At 33.1% G+C, this 26172-nt stretch overlaps 1 protein-coding gene across 2 annotated transcripts in view; it reads right to left on the bottom strand.

The window, feature by feature from the left end:
• Positions 1-26172, bottom strand: part of LOC127711078 (uncharacterized) — a 1247322-nt gene that overhangs the window by 239853 nt on the left and 981297 nt on the right. Inside the window, exons 18-19 of one of the 2 annotated variants that reach the window (XM_052217035.1) lie at positions 25383-25460; positions 21180-24858 (exon numbers count right to left, since the gene is read on the bottom strand). The exons of the other annotated variant lie outside the window; for it this stretch is intronic. Of the exons in view, the coding sequence (XP_052072995.1) occupies positions 24795-24858; positions 25383-25460 (142 nt within the window). The 3' untranslated portion in view covers positions 21180-24794. Of the gene's footprint in view, positions 1-21179; positions 24859-25382; positions 25461-26172 lie in introns of those variants that run through there. 2 annotated transcript variants of the gene reach the window in all.

Genomic DNA, 26172 nt, shown 5'->3' with positions numbered 1-26172 from the left:
CGATGCCACTGCTGGTGGAGTTTTTATTTCCCGAGGGTATCACCAGTCCAATATTCAGCACTTCTGTGTTGACATGAGTTATCATTGATATGGTCATAACTATAAATTTACTATTTACAAAACTTTTAATTTTTGAAATACTACGGTTTTCTACCTCAGGAATAGATTACCTTAGCTGTATTTGGCAAATTTTTAGGAATTTTTTGGTCCTCAATGCTCTTCAACTTCGTACTTTATTTGGCCATTTTAACTTTTTTTGGTTCGAGCGTCACTGATGAGTCTTTTGTAGACGAAACACGCGTCTGGCGCAAATATCAAATTTCAATCCTGTATCTATGATGAGTTTATTTACAACCACAAGGTCGATGCCACTGCTGGTGAAGTTTTTATTCCCGAGGGTATCACCAGTCCAGTAGTCAGCGCTTCTGTGTTGACATGAGTTGTCATTGATATGGTCATAATTATAAATTTACTGTTTACAAAACTTTGAATTTTTGAAATGCTAAGGCTTTTCTATCTCAGGAATAGATTACCTAAGCTGTATTTTTCAAAACTTTTAGGAATTTTTGATCCTCAATGCTCTTCAATTTCGTACTTTTTTTGGCCTTTTTAAGTTTGTTTAATCGAGCGTCACTGATGAGTTTTGTAGACGAAACGCGCGTCTGGTGCAAATATTAAATTTCAACCCTGTATCTATGATGAGTTTATTTACAACCACTGGGTCGATGCCACTGCTGGTGGAGTTTTTATTCCCCGAGGGTACCACTATCCCCGTATTCAGCACTTTTGTGTTGACATGAGTTATCATTAATATGGTCATAATTATAAATTTACTGTTTACAAAACTTTGAATTTTTAAGATACTAAGGTTTTTCTACCTCAGGAATAGACTACCTAAGCTGTATTTGGCAAAACGTTTTAAGGATTTTTGGTCCTCAATGCTCTTCAACTTCGTACTTTATTTGGCCATTTTAACTTTTTTTGATTCGAGCGTCACTGATGAGTCATTTGTAGACGAAACGCGCGTATGGCGCAAATATCAAATTTCAATCATGTATCTATGATGAGTTTATTTACAACCACTGGGTCGATGCCACTGTTGGTGGAGTTTTTATTCCCCGAGGGTATCACCAGTCCAGTAGTCAGCACTTCTGTGTTGACATGAGTTGTCATTGATATGGTCATAATTATAAATTTACTGTTTACAAAATTTTGAATTTTTGAAATGCTAAGGCTTTTCTATTTCAGGAATAGATTACCTAAGCTGTTTTTGTCAAAACTTTTAGGAATTTTTGGTCCTCAATGCTCTTCAACTTTGTACTTTTTTTGACCTTTTTAAGTTTGTTTAATCGAGCGTCACTGATGATTCTTTTGTAGACGAAACGCGCGTCTGGCTCAAATACTGAATTTCAATCCTGTACGTATGATGAGTTTATTTACAACCACTGGGTCGATGCCACTGCTGGTGGAGTTTTTATTCCCCGAGGGTATCACCAGTCCAGTAGTCAGCACTTCTGTGTTGACATGAGTTATCATTGATATGGTCATAATTATAAATTTACTGTTTACAAAACTTTGGATTTTTGAAACACTAAGGCCTTTCTACCTCAGAAATAGATTACCTAAGCTGTATTTGTCAAAACTTTTAGGAATTTTTGGTCCTTAATGTTCATAAACTTCGTACTTCATTTGGCCTTTTTAACTATTTTTAATTCGAGCGTCACTGATGATTCTTTGGTAGACGAAACGCGCGTCTGGCTCAAATACTGAATTTCAATCCTGTATGTATGATGAGTTTATTTACAACCACTGGGTCGATGCCACTGCTGGTGGAGTTTTTATTCCCCGAGGGTATCACAAGCCCAGTAGTCAGCACTTCTGTGTTGACATGAGTTATCATTGATATGGTTATAACTATAAATTTACTGTTTACAAAACTTTAATTTTTGAAATACTAAGGTTTTTCTACCTCAGGAATAGATTACATTAGCTGTATTTGGCTAAACTTTTAGGAATTTTTGGTCCTCAATGCTCTTCAACTTCGTACTTTATTTGGCCATTTTAACTTTTTTTTATTCGAGCGTCACTGATGAGTCTTTTGTAGACGAAACGCGCGTCTGGCTCAAAAATTAAATTTTAATCCTGTATCTATGATGAGTTTATTTACATGATTAATGAAATAAAGGGAATTTTAAAAAAAGTAATGGACTGTTAAACAAGAAGTTAACTGTTTAACGCACAGGCACTTAGGCACCTGTTTTTTCTTTTGTGTTCCTTTATTTTGATGTTTAAATTTTTTTTTTAGTAAATTCAAATTTCTGAAATATTTCAATTGAATTTTAGTTGTGAAATATGTTCATACTCCTATTCTTACGATTTTACAATCACAATAATTGATACGTGCTATCCCTAAACCGGAAAGAACTTGTGTGTTCTTAAAATGACAGTAATGATTTATTCGAAAAATACCTACATGTATATTGTTTAAATACTGATATGGTCCGCTCCGGTAATATTCAAACGTGTATATACTCATATGGTACGACCATATGAGTATACGTTTACAGTCATGACCATCCGTGTATAGTCCAGAACATATATATTACACGGATTCTGATTGAATCATAAACATCTGAAACTATTCAGGTGTCAATTTCTCTCTCAGATGTAATTGAAAAATCCGATAATTTTGCTAAATATATCCATCTATCCATGAAATGACGTTAGCATGATAGTGATAGGTAGATTTTTGGTAAAGAAAAATATGATAGGTATGTATTTGTGTTATGCATCATATTAGTATATAAAAGGGTAGGGTACTCAATCTGTCAGCTGCTCACCACTACCACAAAAAGGTCGACGTGTCGCCTCCCTCCCCATGAATGAATGACACTTATAGAATATAGAAATAAGTGGTTATTTACACCTGCATGAATATTATAATGAGTGGTACTTCACACCTGCAGGAATGTAAAATGAGTGGTACTTCACGCCTGAAGATATGTAAAAATGAGTGGTACTTCTCACACTTGAAGATATGTTATCAGTTGTACTCAACGCCTGAGTATATGTTAAATTAGTGGTACTTCACACCTGTAGATATGTAAAAATGAGACGCACTTCGCACTTGAGGATATATCATAATGAGTGGTGCATCACGCCTGAAAATATGTAATAATAACTAGTGCTTCACGCCTGAGTATATGTAGTAATGAGTGGTACCTCACGCCTGAAGATTTGTAATAATGAATGGAACTCCACCCCTGAGGATATGTAATATCTAGTGGTGCTTAACGCCTTAAGTTATGTATTAATGAGTGGTGATTCACGTCTGGGGATATGTAATAATGATTGGTACCTCGCGCCTGAAGATATACATTAATGAGTTGTGCGTCACGTCTGCGTATATTTTGAACATACTCACCCCTTCTCGTCCAATAAAAAGTCAGTTTTTTTCCCTCCAATTTTCATAGTACATGGCTTTCCATGCACTATAAAATGCTATACATGAATGACTTTTCATTGTAGATTAATAATGAAAGTGAACTCTTAATAACTACATTAACGAAGTGTACAATCCCCTGAGGCATTTTCCTTGGAAAAATAGCCTACTGATTAAAGATGAAAGAGAAAAGAATTAAAAAAAAAAACATTTTGAATTTTGCAAATGTTTATACATTTTGTAATGGCACACATATATATATATATATATATAACAAATAAACTGTTATCACAGAGATATGTCTGTCTCGCCTTTTTGTAATTTTGATAATGCAAATGTTGAAATAAAATAGCAATACCTTACAATGTAAGTTATGCAAATATTCAAAGTCGATGAACCATGACTGAAGGTACATGGCTAAACAATCTCCATGGAATGAGATGTGCCAATGCTAATACAACTGCATACCAAATACCATTGACTTATTATAAGTCGTTCCCTTTAAACAAACCTAAACACAAACATTAACTTGTAAACTATGTAAAAGTTTCAAAGTCAATGAACCATGATCAGGGGTTGGGCTATATAATCTCCATGGAAACGATACTTGCAAATGCCAATACATTTGCATACCAAATATCATTGACTTAACATTAGCAGTTCATCTTAAATTGATCTAATCACAAACTAATACATGTAAACTAAGCAAATGTTAACTTAGCTAAAAAATCTCCATGGAAATGAGATATGCCAATGCTTATACAACTGCATACCAAATATCATTGACCTACCACTAGTGGTTCCCCATAAATTGACCCAATCACAAACTAATACATGTAAACTATGAAAAGTTTCAAAGTCAATAGACCTTGACTGAGGGGGCGGGGTCACATAATATCCATGGTAATGAGATGTGCCAATGCTAATACAACTGCATACCAAATATCATTGACCTACCACTAGTGGTTCACCATGAACTAGACCTAATCACAAACTAATACATTGTTGACGCCGCCGCCGCCACCGACGCCGAAAACAGCATACCTATGTCTTGCTTTTTGACTCCGTCAAGGCGAGACAAAAAATGAAACGGGGGTAAAGATGTAGGTAAAATAATATTTATTCAATTTTTATACCGGACATTCGAGTCAATTATTTATTTTTCTTTCAAGAAAACAATATCAGACTGCTGATATATAAAGCAAAGGATTTTGTTTTGGAAAAAAACCACAATACATGTACAGTTATCAATAAAAAGTAAGCATCTAATGTTGAATGGTCTGAATTCAAATATTTATACAGTGAGTTTTATAATTATAAAAAAATATCAAATTTCAAAAAGCGGATTTATATAACAATGTGTGCGTTTTAAAATCAAAAAATTTAAGATATATAAGTATCAAATTTTACCTGAAGCAGAAGAAAAATGTTTGAACAATTTATCCTTTTTGTCCTCACAAACTATGTCAGTGCTATTGCATTCCATCCATTGAAATGATCATTACCTATGTTATACATTCACTTCATTATAAAAAGTGAACTCTTATTTAGGTTTGAATATTACAATAGAAAAGGATGATTTTGTAAAGTCACTCGAAAGTGTGATTATGTTCTAAATTGGCCAGACCATACTTATGCATGTTTTATTTTATTTTAAATCTTCATAAAACATGACCAAGTATTGTCTAACCTATAAGTAATCATGAGTGATACTTCACGTGTGATGATATGTTATAATGAGTGGTACTTCACTCCTGAAGATAGGTAATAATAAGTGGTGCTACATGCCTGAGGATTTGTATTAATGAGTGGTGTTTCACGCCTGAAGACGTGTAATAATGAGTGGTACTTCACGCCTGATTATATGTAATAATGAGTGGTACCTCACGCCTGATTATATGTTATAGTGAGTGGTACTTCACACCTGCAGATAAGTAATAATGAGTGGTGCTACATGCCTGAGGATTTATAATAATGAGTGGTGCTTCATGTCTGAAGAAGTGTAATTATGAGTGATACTTCACGCCTGATTGTATGTTATAATGAGTTGAACTTCACACCTGAAGATAGGTAATAATGAGTGGTGCTACATGCCTGAGGATATGTAATAATGAGTGGTGCTTCACGCCTGAAGAAGTGTAATAATGAGTGGTGCTTCACGCCTGCAGACGTGTAATAATGAGTGGTGCTTCTCACCTGAAGATATGTAATAATAAGCCTTTTGATGGCAGGTTTATACCATGTGTTATTCAAAATAAACGTTCATTATTGAAACATTTTTTCCAAGAGTTATTCGGTGTTATCCCTAGACCTTTAGCTTCATTTGATACCAAAATTACCCAAATATTTCATATATTTAAAAGTAACAGATACTTCGGAACTCTTTTTTTTTTGTATTATGATATGATCTACATACTAGTACTTTTAGTACCGGTTACGAACTATTGGTTCTTTAATATATATTTATATCTATACACAGTTGCAAAAAAATCTATCTTTTCGTGTTAAAGTAAATATTGTCTGTTCAATTACTTTTTTTAAAATTAACTGAGTATAAATTCCTTGCAAAAAATGCTTCAGAAATGAAGAAAATAAAAAATGATTCAGAAACGGAATGAACAAAAAATCATTTGTTTCTATTTTATATTAGTTAAACAAATAGAAAACCAACTTTGATGATTTCAATTATTAAAAGTTTTAGTTTGTGCTGCTATTGTAACAAAAATATAAATACATGACTAAAATCTCATTTTTGTTGATCTTGTATTTCTGGTATATTTTTCTGTTTACGTTTTCTCTTTATCTTTTTATAATTTTTGTCCAAAAGATAAAAAGTGTAAAAAATTAAAATCATTTAAGGCAATTACTCCTTTAAGAAAACAACGGACAATTTCATATATGCTGACTTATTTTCAGATCTTGCTAGAAGTATATACCCCATAACGTTTCGATAAACCACCTGAGTATGTTCACGTTATACGGAACTCCAAGGAAAATTCAAAAAGGACATTCCTTAATCAAATGGCAAAATCAAAAGCTCAGACACATCAAACGAGTGGAAAACGACTGTCATATTCCTGACTTAAGCTTGGTACAAGCATTTCCTCTAGTAAAAAAATGGTGGACTAGATTTGGTGTTATAATTAGCTAAACCTCTCACTTGTATGACAGTTGCAGAAACTTCCATTATATTGACAACAATGTGTTAGCAATAAAAACAAACATACTATGCAGAAATGTCAAAAATTAGGATATAGCAGTCAACATTGTGTTATAAATCTTAATCGCTATATAAAAAAAAAATATTTTAATAAAGAAAACAATATGACATGTAGACACTCCATAGAAAAAGTACAATAGCAAAAATGAAAGACAACAATACAAAACAGATACCATAACGCAATGGCGGGATGCATATATACCGAGCCACGCCAAAAGTGTATTATCAGAAATAGACTAAACAGTATAAAGGTTGAAAATAAACAAAGACAAACAAAAAACACTATTACACGCAATTAAGATGATAACGATGATTGCTGGTAAGGTGGGGGAATTTATAATTTCAAAATTAAAATCTTCTCATATGTCATAGATTCTATCACCGTCAACTTCAACTTTTATTAACACTCTAGGTAGACATTTTTCACTTTAACAAAAGGCAGACAAAGGATACAAATAATATTTTTTCAAAGAAGAACAAGATAGAAAAAAATATATACATAATGATGGCCGAAGTAACACGATTCTCTGTACACAAGTATACACATTAATAACACGTGAAAATCATTCAGAACTATAGTAAGGTAATGGGATTTAAGATCGTCAGTCGAAGAAATGTAAGTAATGATAATCTATTTATAATCATAGATATTTCATAAGTTGTTTTTTTGTTAATTAATTGACCACTCGGTAGTTATTCAAGACTTTCACATTACATAAAGACATCAGTTTACAATATAGTAATTTGGGATATATGTATGTCTTAAATTTGTAACCTCGTCATTGCGACATACAAATAAGGTATGAAACTGATTTCCAAAACAATTATTTTTACACAAAGTACATATGTTTTTCTTCTTTTGGAATGTTATGCCATCGACCAGTTTCTATATAAATTTCGATATTTGAACATCTATATAAGTTTGGTTATATATATTCTATATTCAATCTTAATAAGTAATTTTCTGAGCAAAAACGTGTTTAAAATAATATCCACTTCTTGATGAGTTTTCAGCACCACTAAACCACTTTTGAATGAACTGGTCATGCAAAATTCGCTTAACATATATTTTGATGTGAACATTTCTTAAAATATTTCCAGAAATATGCATGTAATACAAACATTAGTATAATAATCCTGATATTTTGTGCTGTTCATTAATAATTTTGACCAGCATAATAACATTCGTATTCGTACTTTAATTGTCCAAGGGATATCTGCCAGGTTCATCGTACACCATAACAATATGAGTACTGGTTCTTAATGACAGATTTGTTTTCAGAAATTATAAATGAACTCTTTCTAAAGCATCAATGTTTTGGAAACCCCATAATTCACAAGAGCAAATACGTAGGCCATTGGGTTCAACCAAAGAATCGAACAATTTCAGTTGTAAATCAATAGGGATATATACATTTCTAATTTTTCTGTAAAGAGTATCTGTTTTTATTACGGAAACAAATATGTTATGCAATATAGGAAACGCGATTGAAAGAAAAGTAAACAGGTACGATAAACAATTACATAATTATATTTAGACAAACATTTAGACATTTTTTGTTTGTTTAACTAGGTGTGCTATATATGAATGACAATGTGTTATTATACGTTCGTTTTGACGCTGATTTTCATACATTGTAATATTACGGTAAATGTAGTTGATCCACTTACGCTGGGTAGTATACATATATATATATATATTTACATTTAATTCACTAGATATTAACTATATCAACTTTGCTTGATCATGAGTTTAGTAAACTGACATTAGTTCGAAGAAAATGTATTGTAATGCATATATAAAAGGCTGCTACACCTCTCGGGCGACTGTCATTTCGGAATATCGAGGAAATCTATCGTTCATGAATAAGTAACGATGACCAATCGTGAACGCAATTTATTACAATTTTACTGCAAAATCTGTGAAAATATAGTTTTATCTGCAGCTAGGAAAAAATCATATAAAAGAAATATGTCTGTCAAAATGGTCCAACTTCCTTAATGATACTGTGAAGTAAGGTAAATAAAAAAAATCAGTGTTCTTTTTTTGACAAACATTGAGTTTAGTTGAAAAAACAGCTTATCAAGTTAATGTTGGAAAATGCTCGTTGTTTGGAATAACCATGATAACATGTAGCTGTCATAAAGTCATTTACAAATATCGGGGGTGCTAGTTGGAGTTGATGTTGTTGACAAGTATAGTCTTCAGCAAGTTAAATCGGCGGTTGTATGTCTACCCACTTTTATTTGGTAGAGACAATTTTATACAAGGCTTCATCGCCCATTGCGTGTATTGTGTAGAGTTTAACGAAATTCGAGTGTTACCATTCAAATGAGTTGTATTGATGGTATTAGTCCACCATATTTAACATTATGGTCAAGGATTTCTTAGTTTGTTTACAAGATTGTGAAAATTGATTGATAAATATCAAACAAAACAAATATTCCTATTTTGACCCTTTCTGAATAAACTACTTCAAAATACTTTTGAGAGCCATTTGAAACAACAATGTAGAACGACTTTAGTCAGAGAATAGTAATTTAGTCATTCTTAATTCATTAATGAAAAAAAAATCATGTTTGATTAAATTTTTAATGCCATTGAATATGAAGAGCAATCTACCTTTCGTTTTGTAAAAGCGGTAATATTCTAAACTCTGACTTTCAAGGATACTGAACATAATGTTGAACCATTTTGAAGTCAATTTTATTCTTTTTTTTTTTAATTTCTCCTTAAATTCGATAAATCAGTGATCTTGCATGTGTCTTTCCGACAAGATTTCCTTCACGATCCCATACCAGATCTTTCACGATCCTAACGATCTCATTTCTCGATATACCGAATTCCAGGCATGTGTAGGTACATTTATCCTACGATTCTGTTGTTTAATTTATTGAACAATTTATAGTCGTCTGAGCGTGTCAACTTAGAATATAAGTAGATAAATCAAACATAATCTTATCAATTCACAAAAGAATATATTTTAAATCATGTCAATCCGTAGAAAGACTTTTTTAAATGATTTTACATCTTACCAGTTTTCAACTGCTTATGTCTTTTGCATAAGAAAGAATCCACAATGAAACTGTCAGCAAGGTATGGAAGCAGATGATTGTATTGAACGTTAATCTTATTTGCTCTAATTATATATATTTCATTAGACACAATGGGAGGAGCAACTTAAGTTGTCAAAGTAATAGACATGTTACGTCATCTACACGGACAGTTCTACCGACACCGATACCTACAATGACTAAAAATATAAAGGGACCGTATCAAAATGTCAAAATATACTGAATAAACGACTTTGTTAAACGTGGTTGGATTCATCAGGGGTAAAAAATATATATTCATTTTTCTGTTGGTTTTTTTTTTATTTTGAATCTGGACTAGAAACACCAACTACTCTCGTTAGTTATTGAATTCTTTAAGTGATGGATTTGTGATATTCCAACTGTTTTCTTTTAATTATCGAATAATACTGATTGATATTTTTACAGCAGATATTTGCATTTCATGTAGATTTTTAGAGAGAAAAAAAATAACAAAAATGGACAATGGTTTTAATAAAAGAAAAAATCATGTACATTTTACGCTCAAGTGTGTTTGAGTTGACTGTTTAATTTGTCCTGAAAACGTTAAAGGCAAAAATATTTAATACACCATATCGCTTCAACACCATTATTTTTATATATTTAGGCTACAGTTTGATATAATGATATTAAATTACAAATTCACAGTACAAAAACATGAACTATAAGGGTCAAGTGAAATACCTTTCTAATATGTCATAACAACAGGGAAGGTGTGTTTAAATAACAAAAGAAAATATTACGGCCAATTCAAATGCTTGAACTTGATGTGTATTTCTTATTTATATTTTTTTAAACTTTCGTTCCCTCATTTTTAATTGAAAAATGTATGCATATTATTGATTTTATTCGTGAAATGAATAAAAAAAAATCGGATACAACGTTCACTTAAACACACCCTTGACTTTTTACATGAACTTATGTGAATCTTAGAAATGCATAGCTAATATGAAATAATTTGTGTGTGTGTTATCTAGGGTAATTAGTCTAATGTTTTGTCTGCCTTTCCAAAATATACTTCAACGAAATATTTTTCGTGTTTTTTTTTTTTTTACTTTCAAAAATTCTCCTTGACAACCAATCAGACAATAGTATATAGTTGACAAAAGGCCTTAAAGTACACTAAACGCTGCTGTATAGCTAGTAGATGCATTTGTTTTTTAAATTACAACTGTCTTGTTAGTACTTACAATTGTAATTATGCAAAGCGGATACATTTATCGGTTTTCAAAGAGTAAATTGACAGCGTGTCATCCCTACAATGGTTTCCCTTTTCACGATTGAAATAAAGAGCCTTTGCAATTGGGGGATAATTTTGACGAAGAAGTGTAAAGTTTTACTAAATTAAACAAAGCTCCCATTTTGTTAACAACGTATAAAATGAAGATCGGTTGCCAATCCTCAGCTTCTAAACAGAGCCAACAAATTAACAAATCAATGACAATAATTTTACAGTATTTGAAATGTGAATTAGAATAATATTTTGTAAACATGCCTGTGCTCATTATACAACTTGGGATGAACCCTTCTTAAAAAGGTTACATGCGTCCTAGGCATAGGTCCAATTATCTAAACAAGTTGATTTCTATAAAAAAAAAGAAAAGCAAAACGTGAACCCAATACCGCTGACTAGTCACCGAACAATTGCTGCTGAATTTTTGTTTGCTGTTGAATTGAAATAATTGACTGTGAATAGAATAAGATAATGATTATGTTAACACACATTTATTAATCAAAGCACTGTAAGCGTTGTAGGCAGTTAACCAAAAACCAAGGCAAATGTAATTATGAAAACTGTGGCAGTGTAACTTCAATTTTTTCTTTAGATTTGAAAGAACAAGCATTAAACATTCGTATATTGTACATTTATGTTCATTAAATGAATTGATTATTAAGGCAAATTAATTAATATTGCATCAAGGTTTTCAAAAGCAACTCATATATCAATGTAAATGACCATTATCTTCACTCCCAAGTGCATGATGTTACTCCATACCAAGTTTGGAATAAAATGACAGGCGATTATAAAACAGTTGGTCAAACATTCTCGGGCTTTACACTGCTTAAAAGATTTATATGTTTTCTTTAAAATGAGCCATAAATGAAAATCATTATCGGCCCAGAAATAATTTAATAAATAATTAAAGTAAATTCAATTAACCTAGACTCATTTTTTGCATCAAAATTTTTTTATAATAAACAAGAAATAATTGTAACAGGATGCCGTTACGAAGTCTCCCAAACAAAGCCTCCATAATTCGTCATTCCCATGGTCTCCTGACATTGGGCAAAGTCCAGTTCATATTGGTTTGGTCTAGTAAAGTGATATGCATATGTGACACCTAGGAGATTGACCCTGTATGTCATTCAAATCTTTTTGAACTGATGAACAGGAATAAATATGGTTTAGGTGTGGGTATCTCGACCGTTTACAAGTTCTCAAACAGGAGGGGGTGGGATGACCCCAGGGACTCCCCCTATATTTCATTTGATTTGTTATATTGTCCCATACACATGAATACATATGGTTTAGGGGTGGGGATCTCGACCATTTCCAAGTTCGCAAACAGGAGGGTGTGAGGTAACCCCAGGGACTCCCCATATATTTCATTTGATTTGTTATATTGTCCCATACATGAATACATATGGTTTAGGGGTGGGGATCTCGACCATTTCCAAGTTCGCAAACAGGAGGGTGTGGGGTAACCCCAGGGACTCCCCATATATTTCATTTGATTTGTTATATTGTCCCATACATGAATAAATATGGTTTAGGGGTGGGGATCTCGACCGTTTACAAGTTCTAAAACAGGAGGGGGTGGGGTGACCCCCAGTGACTCCCCAAAATTTCATTTGATTTGTTTTATTGTCCCATACATGAATATATATGGTTTAAGGGTGTGGATCTCGACCATTTCCAAGTTCTCAAACAGGAGGGGGTGGGACGACACAGGGGACTCCCCCAAATTATTTCCATTTGATTTCTTTTATTGTCCCATACAAGTATATTTATTGTTTAGGGGTGGGGATCGCGACGGTTTACAAGATAAAAGTACATTTTCAAATTGAAGGGGGTTGGGATGACCCCCAGGGACTCGCCCTATATTTTGGTTGATTTTTTTTTTATTGTCCTGTTCTCATTATTGAAGACTGCATGTGTCTATCACTTACTGTTTTCGAGAAATAGTCATTTGAAAATTAAAAAAAATAAAATCCCATAGGGTTCTATAGTAAACCTCTCCCTTCTTCAGGCCCCTCCAAATACCCCTAAATAGACCCCAATGCACAAACAAAAGATTAATGGCTCCGCTAGACATGTTAGTCTAATATTTTATGAAACCCTAAGTAAATCTGACAAACGGTCAAAGTTGTCTTCTTAGACGATTTGAGTGGATTCGGTCCGACTTGTCTCGGGGACGAGTTGTCGACGTTACTTAAAACATCCCATCAACGTCGATTTCCGCATCTGTTTCATGATCGACCTCGTTTCATTCATAAAATAACAACAACCTTATTTGGCAAGATAAGTTAAAAATTACCGCCCACTTATATAACTTTATTTCCTCTATCATAGAGATCTGTTGTACATGAACAATAATCCTGCGCATTTTGCCATTAGGGAAATAGAAACGACTTGTAATTACCAATTTTCGGCGATGAAATATTTCATACAATTGTTCTTTGACATCGTAGCCAAAAGCACAGGGGATAATAAACTACGTACGGATTTCTATTGAGCACTACTTCCTATGTGCAACATCAAAAGTTTTGGGTAGTTCGACGATCATTTAAGGTTTTTCTGGTCATATTTTTTTTATTCCAGAAATAAAAGTATTAAAAAAATGTCCAATTAGTTATAAATAACATAATAGCCAGCTAGATAATAACAATGGCTCGTATTTCAGCATTTATTGGGTAGAACACAAATCTAGGGTGCTCGCATAAGGCAGCTTAACTGCCTAAAAATATGTAATTGTATGTAGATTCTTACAAAAGTCAGTTGAAAGCAATATTGTATAGTTGTGAATGAGAAAAGTGTATATATATATACAGCTACTATTTGAATATATATACATTTTAAAGCTCGACTATTTTATTTATTACTTGGGAGTCTACATCATTTTTTCATAACCCTTTTGCAAATCCAAGTTTCTACAAACCGGATTTTTAATGCAAATTGCACAAACCAATCGCAATATAAATTTAAGCACTCAGTTTGCTTTATAATCTGGATGCATTTATTTTATCTGTCATATCTTCATATTTTGTTTTCTGCATGGATACCTTCATATTCTCAACTCGTTATTAAAGCTGTCTGTACTCATGGTAGATGATTTAAAGTCAAATTTTCGTGTGAAGTGAAACTCAGTGGCATGCAACTTATAAGAATTTATTTTTCTTGAGAGTAACACACATCCCTTATAGAACTGAAATGTCTGCCGCAAATTTGCAGCAGACTTGCTGCAAGCTTGCGGCAAACAAAAAGTTTGCAGGAACAGAGAAAATAATGTTTGCAGATGTTTGCTGCTAGCTGCAAACTTCCGGCAAACATTGCAGGTTTTTGCGGCAAGTTTGCAGAAACATCAATGTTTGCCGTAAGATTGCAGGAAAGTTAAGATAATAAAGTATGTTCGCCGCAAGTTTGCAGAAAACTTTGACAATTCTATATTTTTGCCGCAAGATTGCAGAAAACTTTGACCATTCTATATGTTTGCCAGAACATTGCCAGAGTTACACAATATTGACTGGGCATGCCTAGTTGGCACTTCCTGGATGCTAACAATTTGAAATTGTGGGCTAGGTCATGTTGATTGTGTTTGATAAATGTTACATATATATATATAAGAGATCAAGATCGAGACATTTTGGACCAATAATATTGGATATTCAGTATGTAATATTGTAAGTACAAATTATACATGTACATAGAACTGTTGATTTAATTGAATAATTAATTTCACCATCATACATATAATTAGGTTGACAACTAAATGTATGAAATACTCTAGCTATTATAAGTTTGAATTTTGTTCCTGATTAAATGTATACTGTTTAATAAAGTTAATTTCAAATCTGTAACGCAATTATTACCTAGCTTTATGCTAAATACACATCTGAGATTTATCCTTTTTTATTTCTTTATACCGATATATGATATCTTTTGAGAATGACCCCCGCCCCTTTTTCAAAAATGAAATGCATGTTTGTATTTCCTCAAATCTCATTAGTTTGCAAGTATTCTTTCAACGACTATTTGTATATAGGCTGGAAGTTCTTTTTTAAAATTTTGATGTGTAATTTGAAAGAGATGAATTGAATGTGTCTACACACATGACATTGGTATATGTGTAGTTCCTGCAAGTTTGCCGCAAGATTGCAGCAAACAATTGCGGCAAGTTTGCGGCAAATCTAATTTGCATAATTATGTTTGCTGCAAGCTTGCCGCAACTTTCATTTGCAAACTTGCGGCAATGTTTGCTGCTAGTTTGCTGCAAATGTTTGCCGCAAGGCTTATTTTTCGGTAAGGGATGTCAAGCTCTTACTGCCGTGTTCTGAATTTAGACAAGAAAAGCGAAATTCGCATTTACGAGTGAAATTAATATTTATGCATGCACGTGGTATTTTTGCGCAAGAAATTTTAACGACCGTGTAAATTAAGATATTTAGCTAACTTTGGGTACGCATCCCTGCTCATTGGTGCTCATACGTTAAATATACTTTTTGTAATTGTAATGACTGTTTAAACCTGTGAGACATAATGTACGTATATATAACATTTTTAAGTACAGTCTATTTAGAATAGATTCAGTCTCAGTTTAACCTAATAATGAATATTTCTTAGTCTGGTGGTATCTATTAATGATATTTTTTTTACAGAAAAAAAGTTTTGTTTGATTATCTGTCTGCTTTCCGACAACTGTGTTAATTAGACAAATATTTTTAACAGAAATATTGTTTTCTTAATTTTTTAGTGCTTTCCGACATTTTCCCATGCTATGATTTGATTTTTGATTTTTGGTGTTTTAACGCCACTTTTAAGCACCGCTTTTGGGCTATTTTGTGGCGGCCAGTTTTTATTGGTGGAGGAAGCCGGAGTGCCCAGAGAAAACCACCGACCTTCGATAGGAAAACTGACAATCCTAGTCAATTAAGATTGCAGTCGAGTGCACCAGCACGAGCGGGGTTCGAACTCACAACATCTGTGTTGACTGGCTAGTGATTACAGTAGTAACTACTTAGACCACTCGGCCACCGAGGCCCCTCCCATGCTATGATTGAAATACAAAATATCAAATGAAAGACGTTCAGAAATAATCAGTTTCTTCTGGGTCATTATATTTCGATAAACTATTCCCAGGTTTATTGTCACAATGCACAACAGCACGCTGTATTAAATACTACACACACAACGCGTAGAGAGACCGTCTCAAAGTATGAACTATATAATTCCGTTATCATTATATCTGAAATTTAATAAACATTCACATTGTTAAAAACACAGATGTTTTGTCAAAATTGCAAATAGGTTCTAACATGTTAATGATTTTTTTTAATGCAACCTAGTCTTTATTGTTTTACTTTCCAATCTACAAATTAACTTGGATTGTAAATGTATCCTATCCATAAAGGAACCGTATAAAAGACATAAATAACTACCTGTATAAATAATCAACAATTTTCGAGACAATCCTAGAATCTTGATTCCGAGGATATCGAATGGCCCATAGACACTTCCAAAACTCACCAATATATAATAATAAACATGATAAAATTGAGAATGGAAATGGGGAATGTGTCAAAGAGACAACCCGTAAAAAAAGCAGAAAACAGTCGAAGGCCACCAATGGGTCTTCAACACAGCGAGAACATCCCGCACCCGGAGGCGTGCTTTAGCTGGCCCTAAACAAAATGTGTACTAGTTCAGTGATAATGGACGTCATACTAAACTCCGAAATATATAAATGAACTAAAATTAAAAATCATACAAGACTAACAAAGGCCAGGGGCTCCTTACATTGGACAGGCGCAAAAATGCGGCGGGGTTAAAACGTTTTGTGAGATCTCAACTCTCCCCCTTTACCTCTAGCCAATGTAGAAAGACAAACACACAGCAATACGCACAGTAAAACTCAGTTTAAAAGAAGTCCGAGTAAGTTGTCAGAATAGGTAACAAAAGAAACTAAGCAAAATGACAATGATACATAAATTAACAAAGGACTACTATCAGTTACTGACATGCCAGCTCCAAAATATACAAATGTATCTGTAGTGGAATCGATTATCTAATATCGTAATAAGAATTTATTTCATTACAGCGTTGTTTGTCACAAAGTCATTAATGAATATCTGTGGTGCTAGTTGGAGTTGATGTTATTTTCAAGTAGTCTTCAGCAAGTTAAATCAGCGGTCGTATGTTCGACCACTTTGATTGGGTAGCAGAATTAAGACCATTTGATACATGACTTCATCGTCCATTGCGGGTATTGTGTAGAGTTGAACACAATTGGAATGGTACCATTCAAATGAGTTGTATTAGTCAACAATATCTAACATTAAGGTCAAGGATTTATCAATGTGTTAACAAGATTATGAAAATTTATTAATACATTGGAAATTTAAATATTACACTGAAGTCAATTATAATGCAAGTTTGGCTGTACCTGCAGAAAACTAGTTTCAAACGGAATAGCACATCCTAAATTTTACGGATATGTCGTAAACCGAGCCCGAAAATTTGGATACGATCCGGATAAACTTTTCAATCCTTTAAATAAAATTATTCTAAAAGGTTACCTATTTAACACTGTAATTAAATCTTTGAATATTGTTTTAATTGGTGTAAATATTGATTTTATTATCAATAAATTAAAACCATACTAAAGATTACACATATGTACTTTCACGGTAATACAATCTGTAGATACTTATAGTTTGGCATTGCACAAGGTCATGTTTTTCTCAGACTGTTATTGACGTCTTTACCCTAAATCCATTGGATGTTGGATGTGTACTTTTTGATATTTAAGTCTTATATACATGATTGTTTTCATTAGTTGTTTTTTGGCTTTGAACTAGCTGTCAGTAACTGCTAGTACTCTCAAATCTGTACTTATTGTCTTTATTTTTGAGATGTATACGTATCCGTCCAAGTCTACTTTATGATTTTGTAAGATGTATTTGTATCCATCTGATGAGTTAAGTCTTTTTCAACTGATTTTTAAAGTGTGTTCTTATGTTGTAATGTTACACCACTGTCCCAGGTTAGGGGAGGGTTGAGCGCTCACAAACATGTATAACCCAGCCACATTCTGTATGTGCCTGTCCCAAGTCAGGAGCCTGTAGGTCAGTTGTTGTCACGGTATGGGTTTTTTCTCATTGTTGAAGGACGTATGTTTGCCTATAATTGCTTATATCCACTTCAGTTGAACTTCGTTTATCCAACAAGTGTCAAATAAAAGATTCACTCTGGGTTGTCTTTTATTTCATATCAGGTCTGAGACTTTTTTTCGTACCAAAGTTGTGACTTGTTTTCCTGTGACCCTTTTGTGTGATCTTTTTTTTTCCATTTATCATCAAGAAAAGATGGTGTATGCTTGCCAATAAGACAACTCTACACCATAGATAAAATGACGTAGCAGGTAACAACTACTGGTCACCATGTAGCATATAACAATGAGAAAACCCATACCGCATAGTAAGCTATAAAGGCCCCTAAACGACGAATGTAAACACAATCAAAGAGAAAACTAATGACCTGACTAATGTACAAAACAATGAACAAGACAAATATTATATACAACAACACACAACAACCACTGAACTACATACAGGCTTATACATGTACTGAATATGGCGGGGTAAAACACGTAAATCAAGGTCATGTTTTTCTCTGTTGATGACGTCTTTGCACTAAATCCATTGGATGTTGGATGTGTACGGATTGATAATTTAGCCTTAGATGCATGAGTTTTTATATTAGTTGTTATTGCCTTTGAACTAGTTGTCAGTAACTGCGAGTACTCTCTCAGATCTGTACTTAGTGTCTTTATGTTGTTAGAATGTACAAGTACCCGGTCACATCCACGTGTTATTGGTATATGTATTTCTATTTTTATCCATCTGATAAGTTAAGCCTTTTTCAACTGATTTTTATAGTTTTTTCTTATGTTGTACTGTTACACCACTGTCCCAGGTAAGGGGGAGGGTTGGGATCCCGCTAACATGTTTAACCCCACCACATTCTGTATGCATGTGCCTGTCCCAAGTCAGGAGCCTGTAATTCAGTGGTTGTCGTTTGTTGTTGTGTTACATATTTGTTTTTCTTTCATTTTTTTTTACATTAATTAGGCTGTTAGTTTTCTCGTTTGAATTGATTTACATTTGTGATTTCGGTGTCTTTTATAGCTGACTATGCGGTATGGGCTTTGCTCATTGTTGAAGGCCGTACGGTGACCTATAGCTGTGTCATTTGGTCTCTTGTGGAGAGTTGACTCATTGGCAATCATACCACATCTTCTTTTTTATATTTGATGGTGCCAAAATATTCCCTTACCTGGGACAGTGGTGTAACAGATATAAGAACAAATTATAAAAATCAGCTGTAAAGGGCTAACTTATCAGATAGAAAGAGAAAACCAAAAACCAAGGCAAACGTAATTATGAAAACTGTGGCAGTGTTGCGTCAATTTTTGTTTTAAGATTTGAAAGAACAAACATTAAAGATTCGTATATTGTACATTTATGTTTATTAAATGAATGATTATTAAAGAAAATTAATTAATATTTTATCAAGGTTTTCAAAAGCAACGCATATTAATTAATATTTTATCAAGGTTTTCAAAAGCAACGCATATATCAATGTATATTTTTGATGGGGAGTCTGCAGTGGTACAAGCACGGGACAAATTCGCAATGATTCAGTTGTTCTAGTTGGTAGTTAACGTTGGTATCAGTTGACTTTTAGTGGTATAAGTTGACGAAGTACGAGTTTGTAATAGTATGAATGGACTTGCTTCCCTGGAAGGAACACTGGGTTCTTCAGTACAAAAGTTATGAGACACAAATCAGACAAACGTTTACATCTACAGGGATCAAAGGTGAGGTCTGACTGACCTGCCCATAGTAAATGTAAATGACACCCACCTTCATCCCAAGTCCATGATGTCAATCCATACCAAGTTTGGAATAAAATGACAGGTGATTATAAAACAGTTGGTCAAACATTCTTTGGCTTTAAACTGCTTGAAAGATTTATATGTTTTCTTTAAAATGAGTCAGAAATGAAAATTTTTATAAGCCCAGAAATAATTCAAAAAATAATTAAAGTAAATTCAATTAACCTAGACTTATTTTTTGCATCAATAAAATTTTATAATAAACAAGAAATAATTGTAACAGGATGCTGTTACATAGTCTCTCAAAAAATGCGCCCATAATTCGTCATTCCCATGGTCGCCTGACATTGGGCAAAGTCCAGTACACATTGATTTGGTCTAGTAAAGTGATATGCATATGTGACGCCTAGGAGATTGACCCTGTATGTCATTCAAATCTTTTGAAATGACGAACAGGAATAAATATGGTTTAGGAGTGGGTTTCTCGACCGTTTACAAGTTCTCAAACAGGAGGGGATGGGATGACCCCAGTGACTCCCCCTATATTTCATCTGATTTGTTATATTGTCCCATACATGAATATATATGGTTTAGGGGTGGGGATCTCGACTGTTTGCAAGTTCTCAAACAGGAGGGGATGGGGTGACCCCAGGGACTTCCCCTATATTTCATTTGATTTGTTATATTATCCCATACACGAATATAATGGTTCAGGGGTGGGGATCTCGACCGTTTACAAGTTCTCAAACAGAAGGGGGTGGGGTGACACCGGGGATTACCCCAAATTTTCATTTGATTTGTTTTATTTCCCATACAAGTATATATATAGTTTAGGAGTGGGGATCGCGACCGTTTACAAGATAAAAGCACATTTTCAAATTGAAGGGAGTGGCATGACCCCAAGGGACTCACTCTATATTTTATTTGAGTTGATTTATTGTCCTGTTTTCATTACTGAAGACCGCGTGTGTCTATCACTTACAGTTTTCGAGTAATATTTATTTGAAAATTAAAAAAAATATAATCCCATAGGGTTCTACAGTAAATCCCTCTCTTCTTTAGGGCTTAGGCCCCTCAAAATAAACTAAACTAAAGATTGATGGCCCCGCTAGAAATGTTAGTCTTACATTTTATGAAACCCTAAGTAAATCTGACAAGCGGTCCGAGTAGTCTTCTTAGATGGTCCAAGTGGACTCGGTCTGACTTGTCTCTGAGACGAGTTGTTCCGCATTTCTTAAAACATCGACCTGTTTGGTCGACGTCGATTCCCGGTTCTTTTTCATTCATTAAATAACAACAACAAGGTCAGTGATAAACGGAATAATTTAATAAAAGAAAGGAAATTAAATGTGCATACATTTAATTGAAATCAATTAAATAATCACAATCTTCTAAAACTAAAAGAATATCATGATTAACAATACTTTCTTTTAATCGGGCTTTATATCATCAGAATCAAACGAACTTACGTTTCGTGTAAGTTAAAATTACCGCCAACTTAGACTACTATATATAACTTTAATTCCTCTATCATAGAGATTTGGTGTACATGAACAATATTCCTACGCATTTTGCCATTTGGGAAATATAAACGATTGTAATTACAGATTTTCGGTGATGAAATATTTCATACAATTGTTCTTTGACATCTTAGCCAAAAGCACAGGGGGTAATAAACTACGTACGGATTTCTATTGAGCACTATTTCCTATGTGCAACTTCAAATATTATGGGTCGTTTGATGATCATTTCAGGTTATTCTGGTCATATTGTTTGTATTCCAGAATCAAAAGTATGATAAAAATGTCCAATTAGTTATAAATAACACATTAGCCTGCTAGATTATAACAATGACACTTTTTTCAGCATTCGTTGGGAAGAACACAAATCTAGGGTGCTTGCATAAGGCAGCTTAACTGCCTAAAAAAGCAGAAAAAAATGAAGGGTCAGTGTGCTTGTTTTCGAGATATTAGCCATTGGCACCTTTTTTCTTTAAAATATTATGAAAATTATAGAACCTCAGTGAGCGCGCTCACATACCCCACGCCCCCACATTGTCACTGGACAAATAAAATAACTCTTAAGAAAAAAAATTGAATCATAATTTCCTGTCGATATGCACATCTACATAGTATGTCCTTATTATGTACAAAGTTTCATGAAATTCTGTGGTGTGGTTTTAGAGGAATTGCGATGACAAACTGTTGCAGTAGTATATTGAGGCAAATAAGTTCAAAGGGGCGTAACTCCTAGAAAAAAAATAATCATAATTTCCTGTCGATATGCACATCTACATAGTATGTCCTTATTATGTACAAAGTTTCATGAAATTCTGTGGTGTGGTTTTAGAGGAGTTGCGATGACAAACTGTTGCAGTAGTATATTGAGGCAAATAAGTTCAAAGGGGCGTAACTCCTAGAAAAAAAATAATCATAATTTCCTGTCGATATGCACATCTAAATAGTATGTCCTTATTATGTACAAAGTTTCATGAAATTCTGTTGTGTGGTTTCAGAGGAGTTGCGATGACAAACTGTTGCAGTGGTATATTGAGGCAAATAAGTTCAAAGGGGCGTAACTCCTAGAAATAAACAGCTGCGCCAATATCTCTAAAATAAAATTTTGAATCAAAACCAAAAAGTATACAGATCTTAAGATTAATATACCTAAGAAGTGTGTAAAATTTTAAGCAATAATTATAAATCGTTTTTGAGATACGGCGCGACATGTGAAAACCCCCCTTTAAAAAAAAAAAAATCAATATCTCAAAAATAAAATTTTGAATCAAAACCAAAAAGTATACAGATCTTTAGATTAATATAACAAAGAAGTGTGTAAAATTTTAAGCAATAATCATAAATCGTTTTTGAGATACGGCGCGACATGTGAAAAAACCCTCCCCCTTTTTTTACAAAATACTCAATAACTCAAAAATAAAATTTTTAATCATCACCAAAAAGTATACAGATGTTGAGGTTAATATAACTAAGAAGTGTGTAAAGTTTTAAGCAATAATCATAAACTGTTTTTGAGATAAGGCGCGACATGTGAAAAACCCCTCCCCTTTTTTAACAAAATACTCAATATCTCTAAAATAAAATTTTGAATCATCACCAAAAAGTAAACAGATCTTAAGATTAATATAACTAAGAAGTGTGTAAAGTTTTAAGCAATAATCATAAATTGTTTTTGAGATACGGCGCGACATGTGAAAAAAAACACACACCTGTTTTAGTTACTAAGTCCCGTAACTCAAAAAGTTTTAATCTTATTTTCACCAAAAAGTATACAGATCGTTTGACCATCACAAGAAACAACTATGTAAAGTTTCATGAAATTTGGATAAGTCATTCTCAAGTTACGGTGCAACATGTTTATGCCGGACAGACAGACGGACAGACAGACAGACGGACGGACAGACGGACGGACGCCAGACAAAAATTTGACAGGCGCATAAAAAGTGCTAAATCAAATGTAGATACTAAAAGTTGGCAGGTATTAACACTTAAGTTTTTTGTTGGAGCCTTACAATTTTAAACCCAGTCATTTTCTGTACTTGCTTGTCCCAAGTGAGAAATCTGTAATAATTTTATTTATAAAAACCATTTCCTTGTATATAACAATTCGACAGAAGCAATGTTAAAACATATGTCAGACATTTATAATAATCGACTGAAGCAATGTTAAAACATATGTCAGACATTTCAAACTTTTATTGTCTAATGATCTGAACTTTGTCCCAGGTCGCACTGTATCATGAGAATCAAACTGAAAGACACTGAAAATTATTATTTTAAGAGGGAATTTATTTCAATGACTGAGCCTCAACTCTTAATCCCTTTTAGGCCAGGTAAGCTATCAGTAAAATGCGACATTTAACATTTTTAAGGACTATAATTCCTATAGGAACATGACAAATGGAAGTTTTTTAATGACCTTGACTGGCTATACAGCCCTTGCACGGTCGGCCCTGGCTTGCACCTTTTTGGGCATTAAATAATTTGTAGGAACACGAGGAAGTAGACTGACAGTTTTGATGATAATGGACAGCAGGTAGATTTGGAAATATGCTGAAACTTCTGCCCCTGTCAGATTTTCTCTATTCATTGCCTTTTTTAAGATTTTTTTGCATTTCACCCCTATGTTCTTTTTTTAAGGTCGGCCATGTTGGTTGGGCGGCAAGGTAATCAGGCGCATTTTTTTAAACAAGATACATTTATTATTAGTGTGGCCAAGTTTGGTTAAATTTGGCCCAATAGTTTCAGGGAAAAGAAGATTTTTGTCAGAGTTAACTAACATGGACCATGATGAGGATGACGGAGACGGACAGCAAGTGATGAGAAAAAAATCACTTTGGCCTTTTGGCCAGGTGAGTTCAAAATAGATAACATTTGTCTTTTAAGGGCAATTACTCCTATAAGATGTCTAACAGTTTTAAAGTAAATATAGAGTAGGTAGATCCTAAATTGTGATCATTTATGCACTGTCAGATTTTCTCCATCTATAGCAGATTTCAAGATAATAGACAAAACTTGCATTTTCCGTCTATGTTCAAAATTTATAGCTATGTAAGCCATGTTGGTTGGCAGGCCAAATTTATTTATACACAAAATACCTTAATAATGATTATGGTCAAGTTTGGTTATATATATTTGATCCAGTTGTTTGAGAGAGGAAGATTTGGAAAAAGTTAACAGATAAGGGATGCTAGGTAATGATAATATCTCACTTTGCCCTCTGAGCTAGGTGAGCTAAAAATATGTCATTTTTTTCAAATTGGTATAAAAAGTAAAAGATATATTTCAACATTATTTTTTTTTCTCTATATAATGCATAAAATTTTTAAAAGGATCCATTTACTGCACATAAAGAGCCACAACTTAAAATCCACCACTGATATTTATTAACAGCAATAGCTCACTGGCTAGTGTCTTTTACAATTCCCTATCTTCATTTTCTCCTCAGAGATTACAGTGATAGCAGTGAATCTACAAAATGTTAACAAGTGTACCAAATTTCTGACATGTAACTTGGGATAAATGACTATTTGTTTCATTTGATTTCTATTGCATTGACAGATACCCACATCTAGTATTCAACACATGCAAGAATAATCTAAGTTTTCTTCTTACAATGTTGTTTTAATTTTTCTGATGATTTTTTTACGTCTAAAAAACGCTTTTACAAATTTGCAAAAAAACAGCTTACTATCAAATTGATGTATTCTTAAACTAGACATACTCTTAAAATAGATAGTCTTAAAATAGACATAAAATAGACCGTACTTTGACCTTTAATGGTTTACTTTTACAAATTGTGATTTGGATGGAGAGTTGTCTCATTGGCACTCATACCACATCTTCTTATATCTAATAACCATTTTTAAAATTAACTTTTCAATTTTCACTTTTATCATTGTTATTTACATTGATATTTCTTTTTTACATTACATGACAAAGTCATTTAATGTTGTTTGACCATCATTTGTCTCAGTTTTGTAGTTAATATTTACCCTTTTTCCTTCCAATTCTGTAAACTGTTACCCTCCACTTTTACCCAAGGTACTACATACTGAGCTGGCTGGTTCCACCTGGAATAATGATGCGTTTAATAAAATAATATTCATGACAAATGTGCATTTTTCAACTTTATACAGTGTTCATATCAATTCTTGGATACTTTTAATTAAGTTTTGAGGCAGGGTATGATTACCAAAGCATAAAACAAAGCTAAAAAGTAGTAATATGATACATGTATCTAAGGTATCTGAACAATCTATACCTTTTAAAATCACTTTTAATAATTGGTATGCCTATTATTTGTTAGTTTCCTTTAATACACTAGAAGGAAATAGATATTTTAAATAGACATTTATGAAAACAGCAGGTTTAAATTAACAAATTAAACCACTATCATAAGTGTTTATTTAAAATTGTTTAAGAATCAAGATATCCTTGAGATACTTGAGGCACTTGAATGCAATACATTTATTGCTTAGGGTTATGTGAACCATTTTTTTTTTTAAATAAAAAGGATTATTTCAAAAAATGTAAATTATAATTTTCTTATCAACAATGCTTTTTTGGAGAAACCGATTATTTATTATTTTGACCCATTGGTGGCTTTGGGCTATTTTCTGCTTTTTGGTCAGGCTGTTGTCTCTTTGACACATTCCCCATTTCCATTCTCAATTTTATTATGATGATAGTATAATTTCTTTTCTCTAATTATTAGACAATTTATTCTTCCCTTAACCAGTTGATTTTACTTTTTATAATCAACTTGTGGTTCATTTGATCTCA

The sequence above is a fragment of the Mytilus californianus genome, unplaced genomic scaffold, assembly GCF_021869535.1.
Source record: "Mytilus californianus isolate M0D057914Y unplaced genomic scaffold, xbMytCali1.0.p SCAF_8, whole genome shotgun sequence".
Taxonomy (NCBI): domain Eukaryota; kingdom Metazoa; phylum Mollusca; class Bivalvia; order Mytilida; family Mytilidae; genus Mytilus; species Mytilus californianus.
Note: the sequence above shows the minus strand (reverse complement) of the source record. Positions and strands in the feature narration are given on the sequence as shown.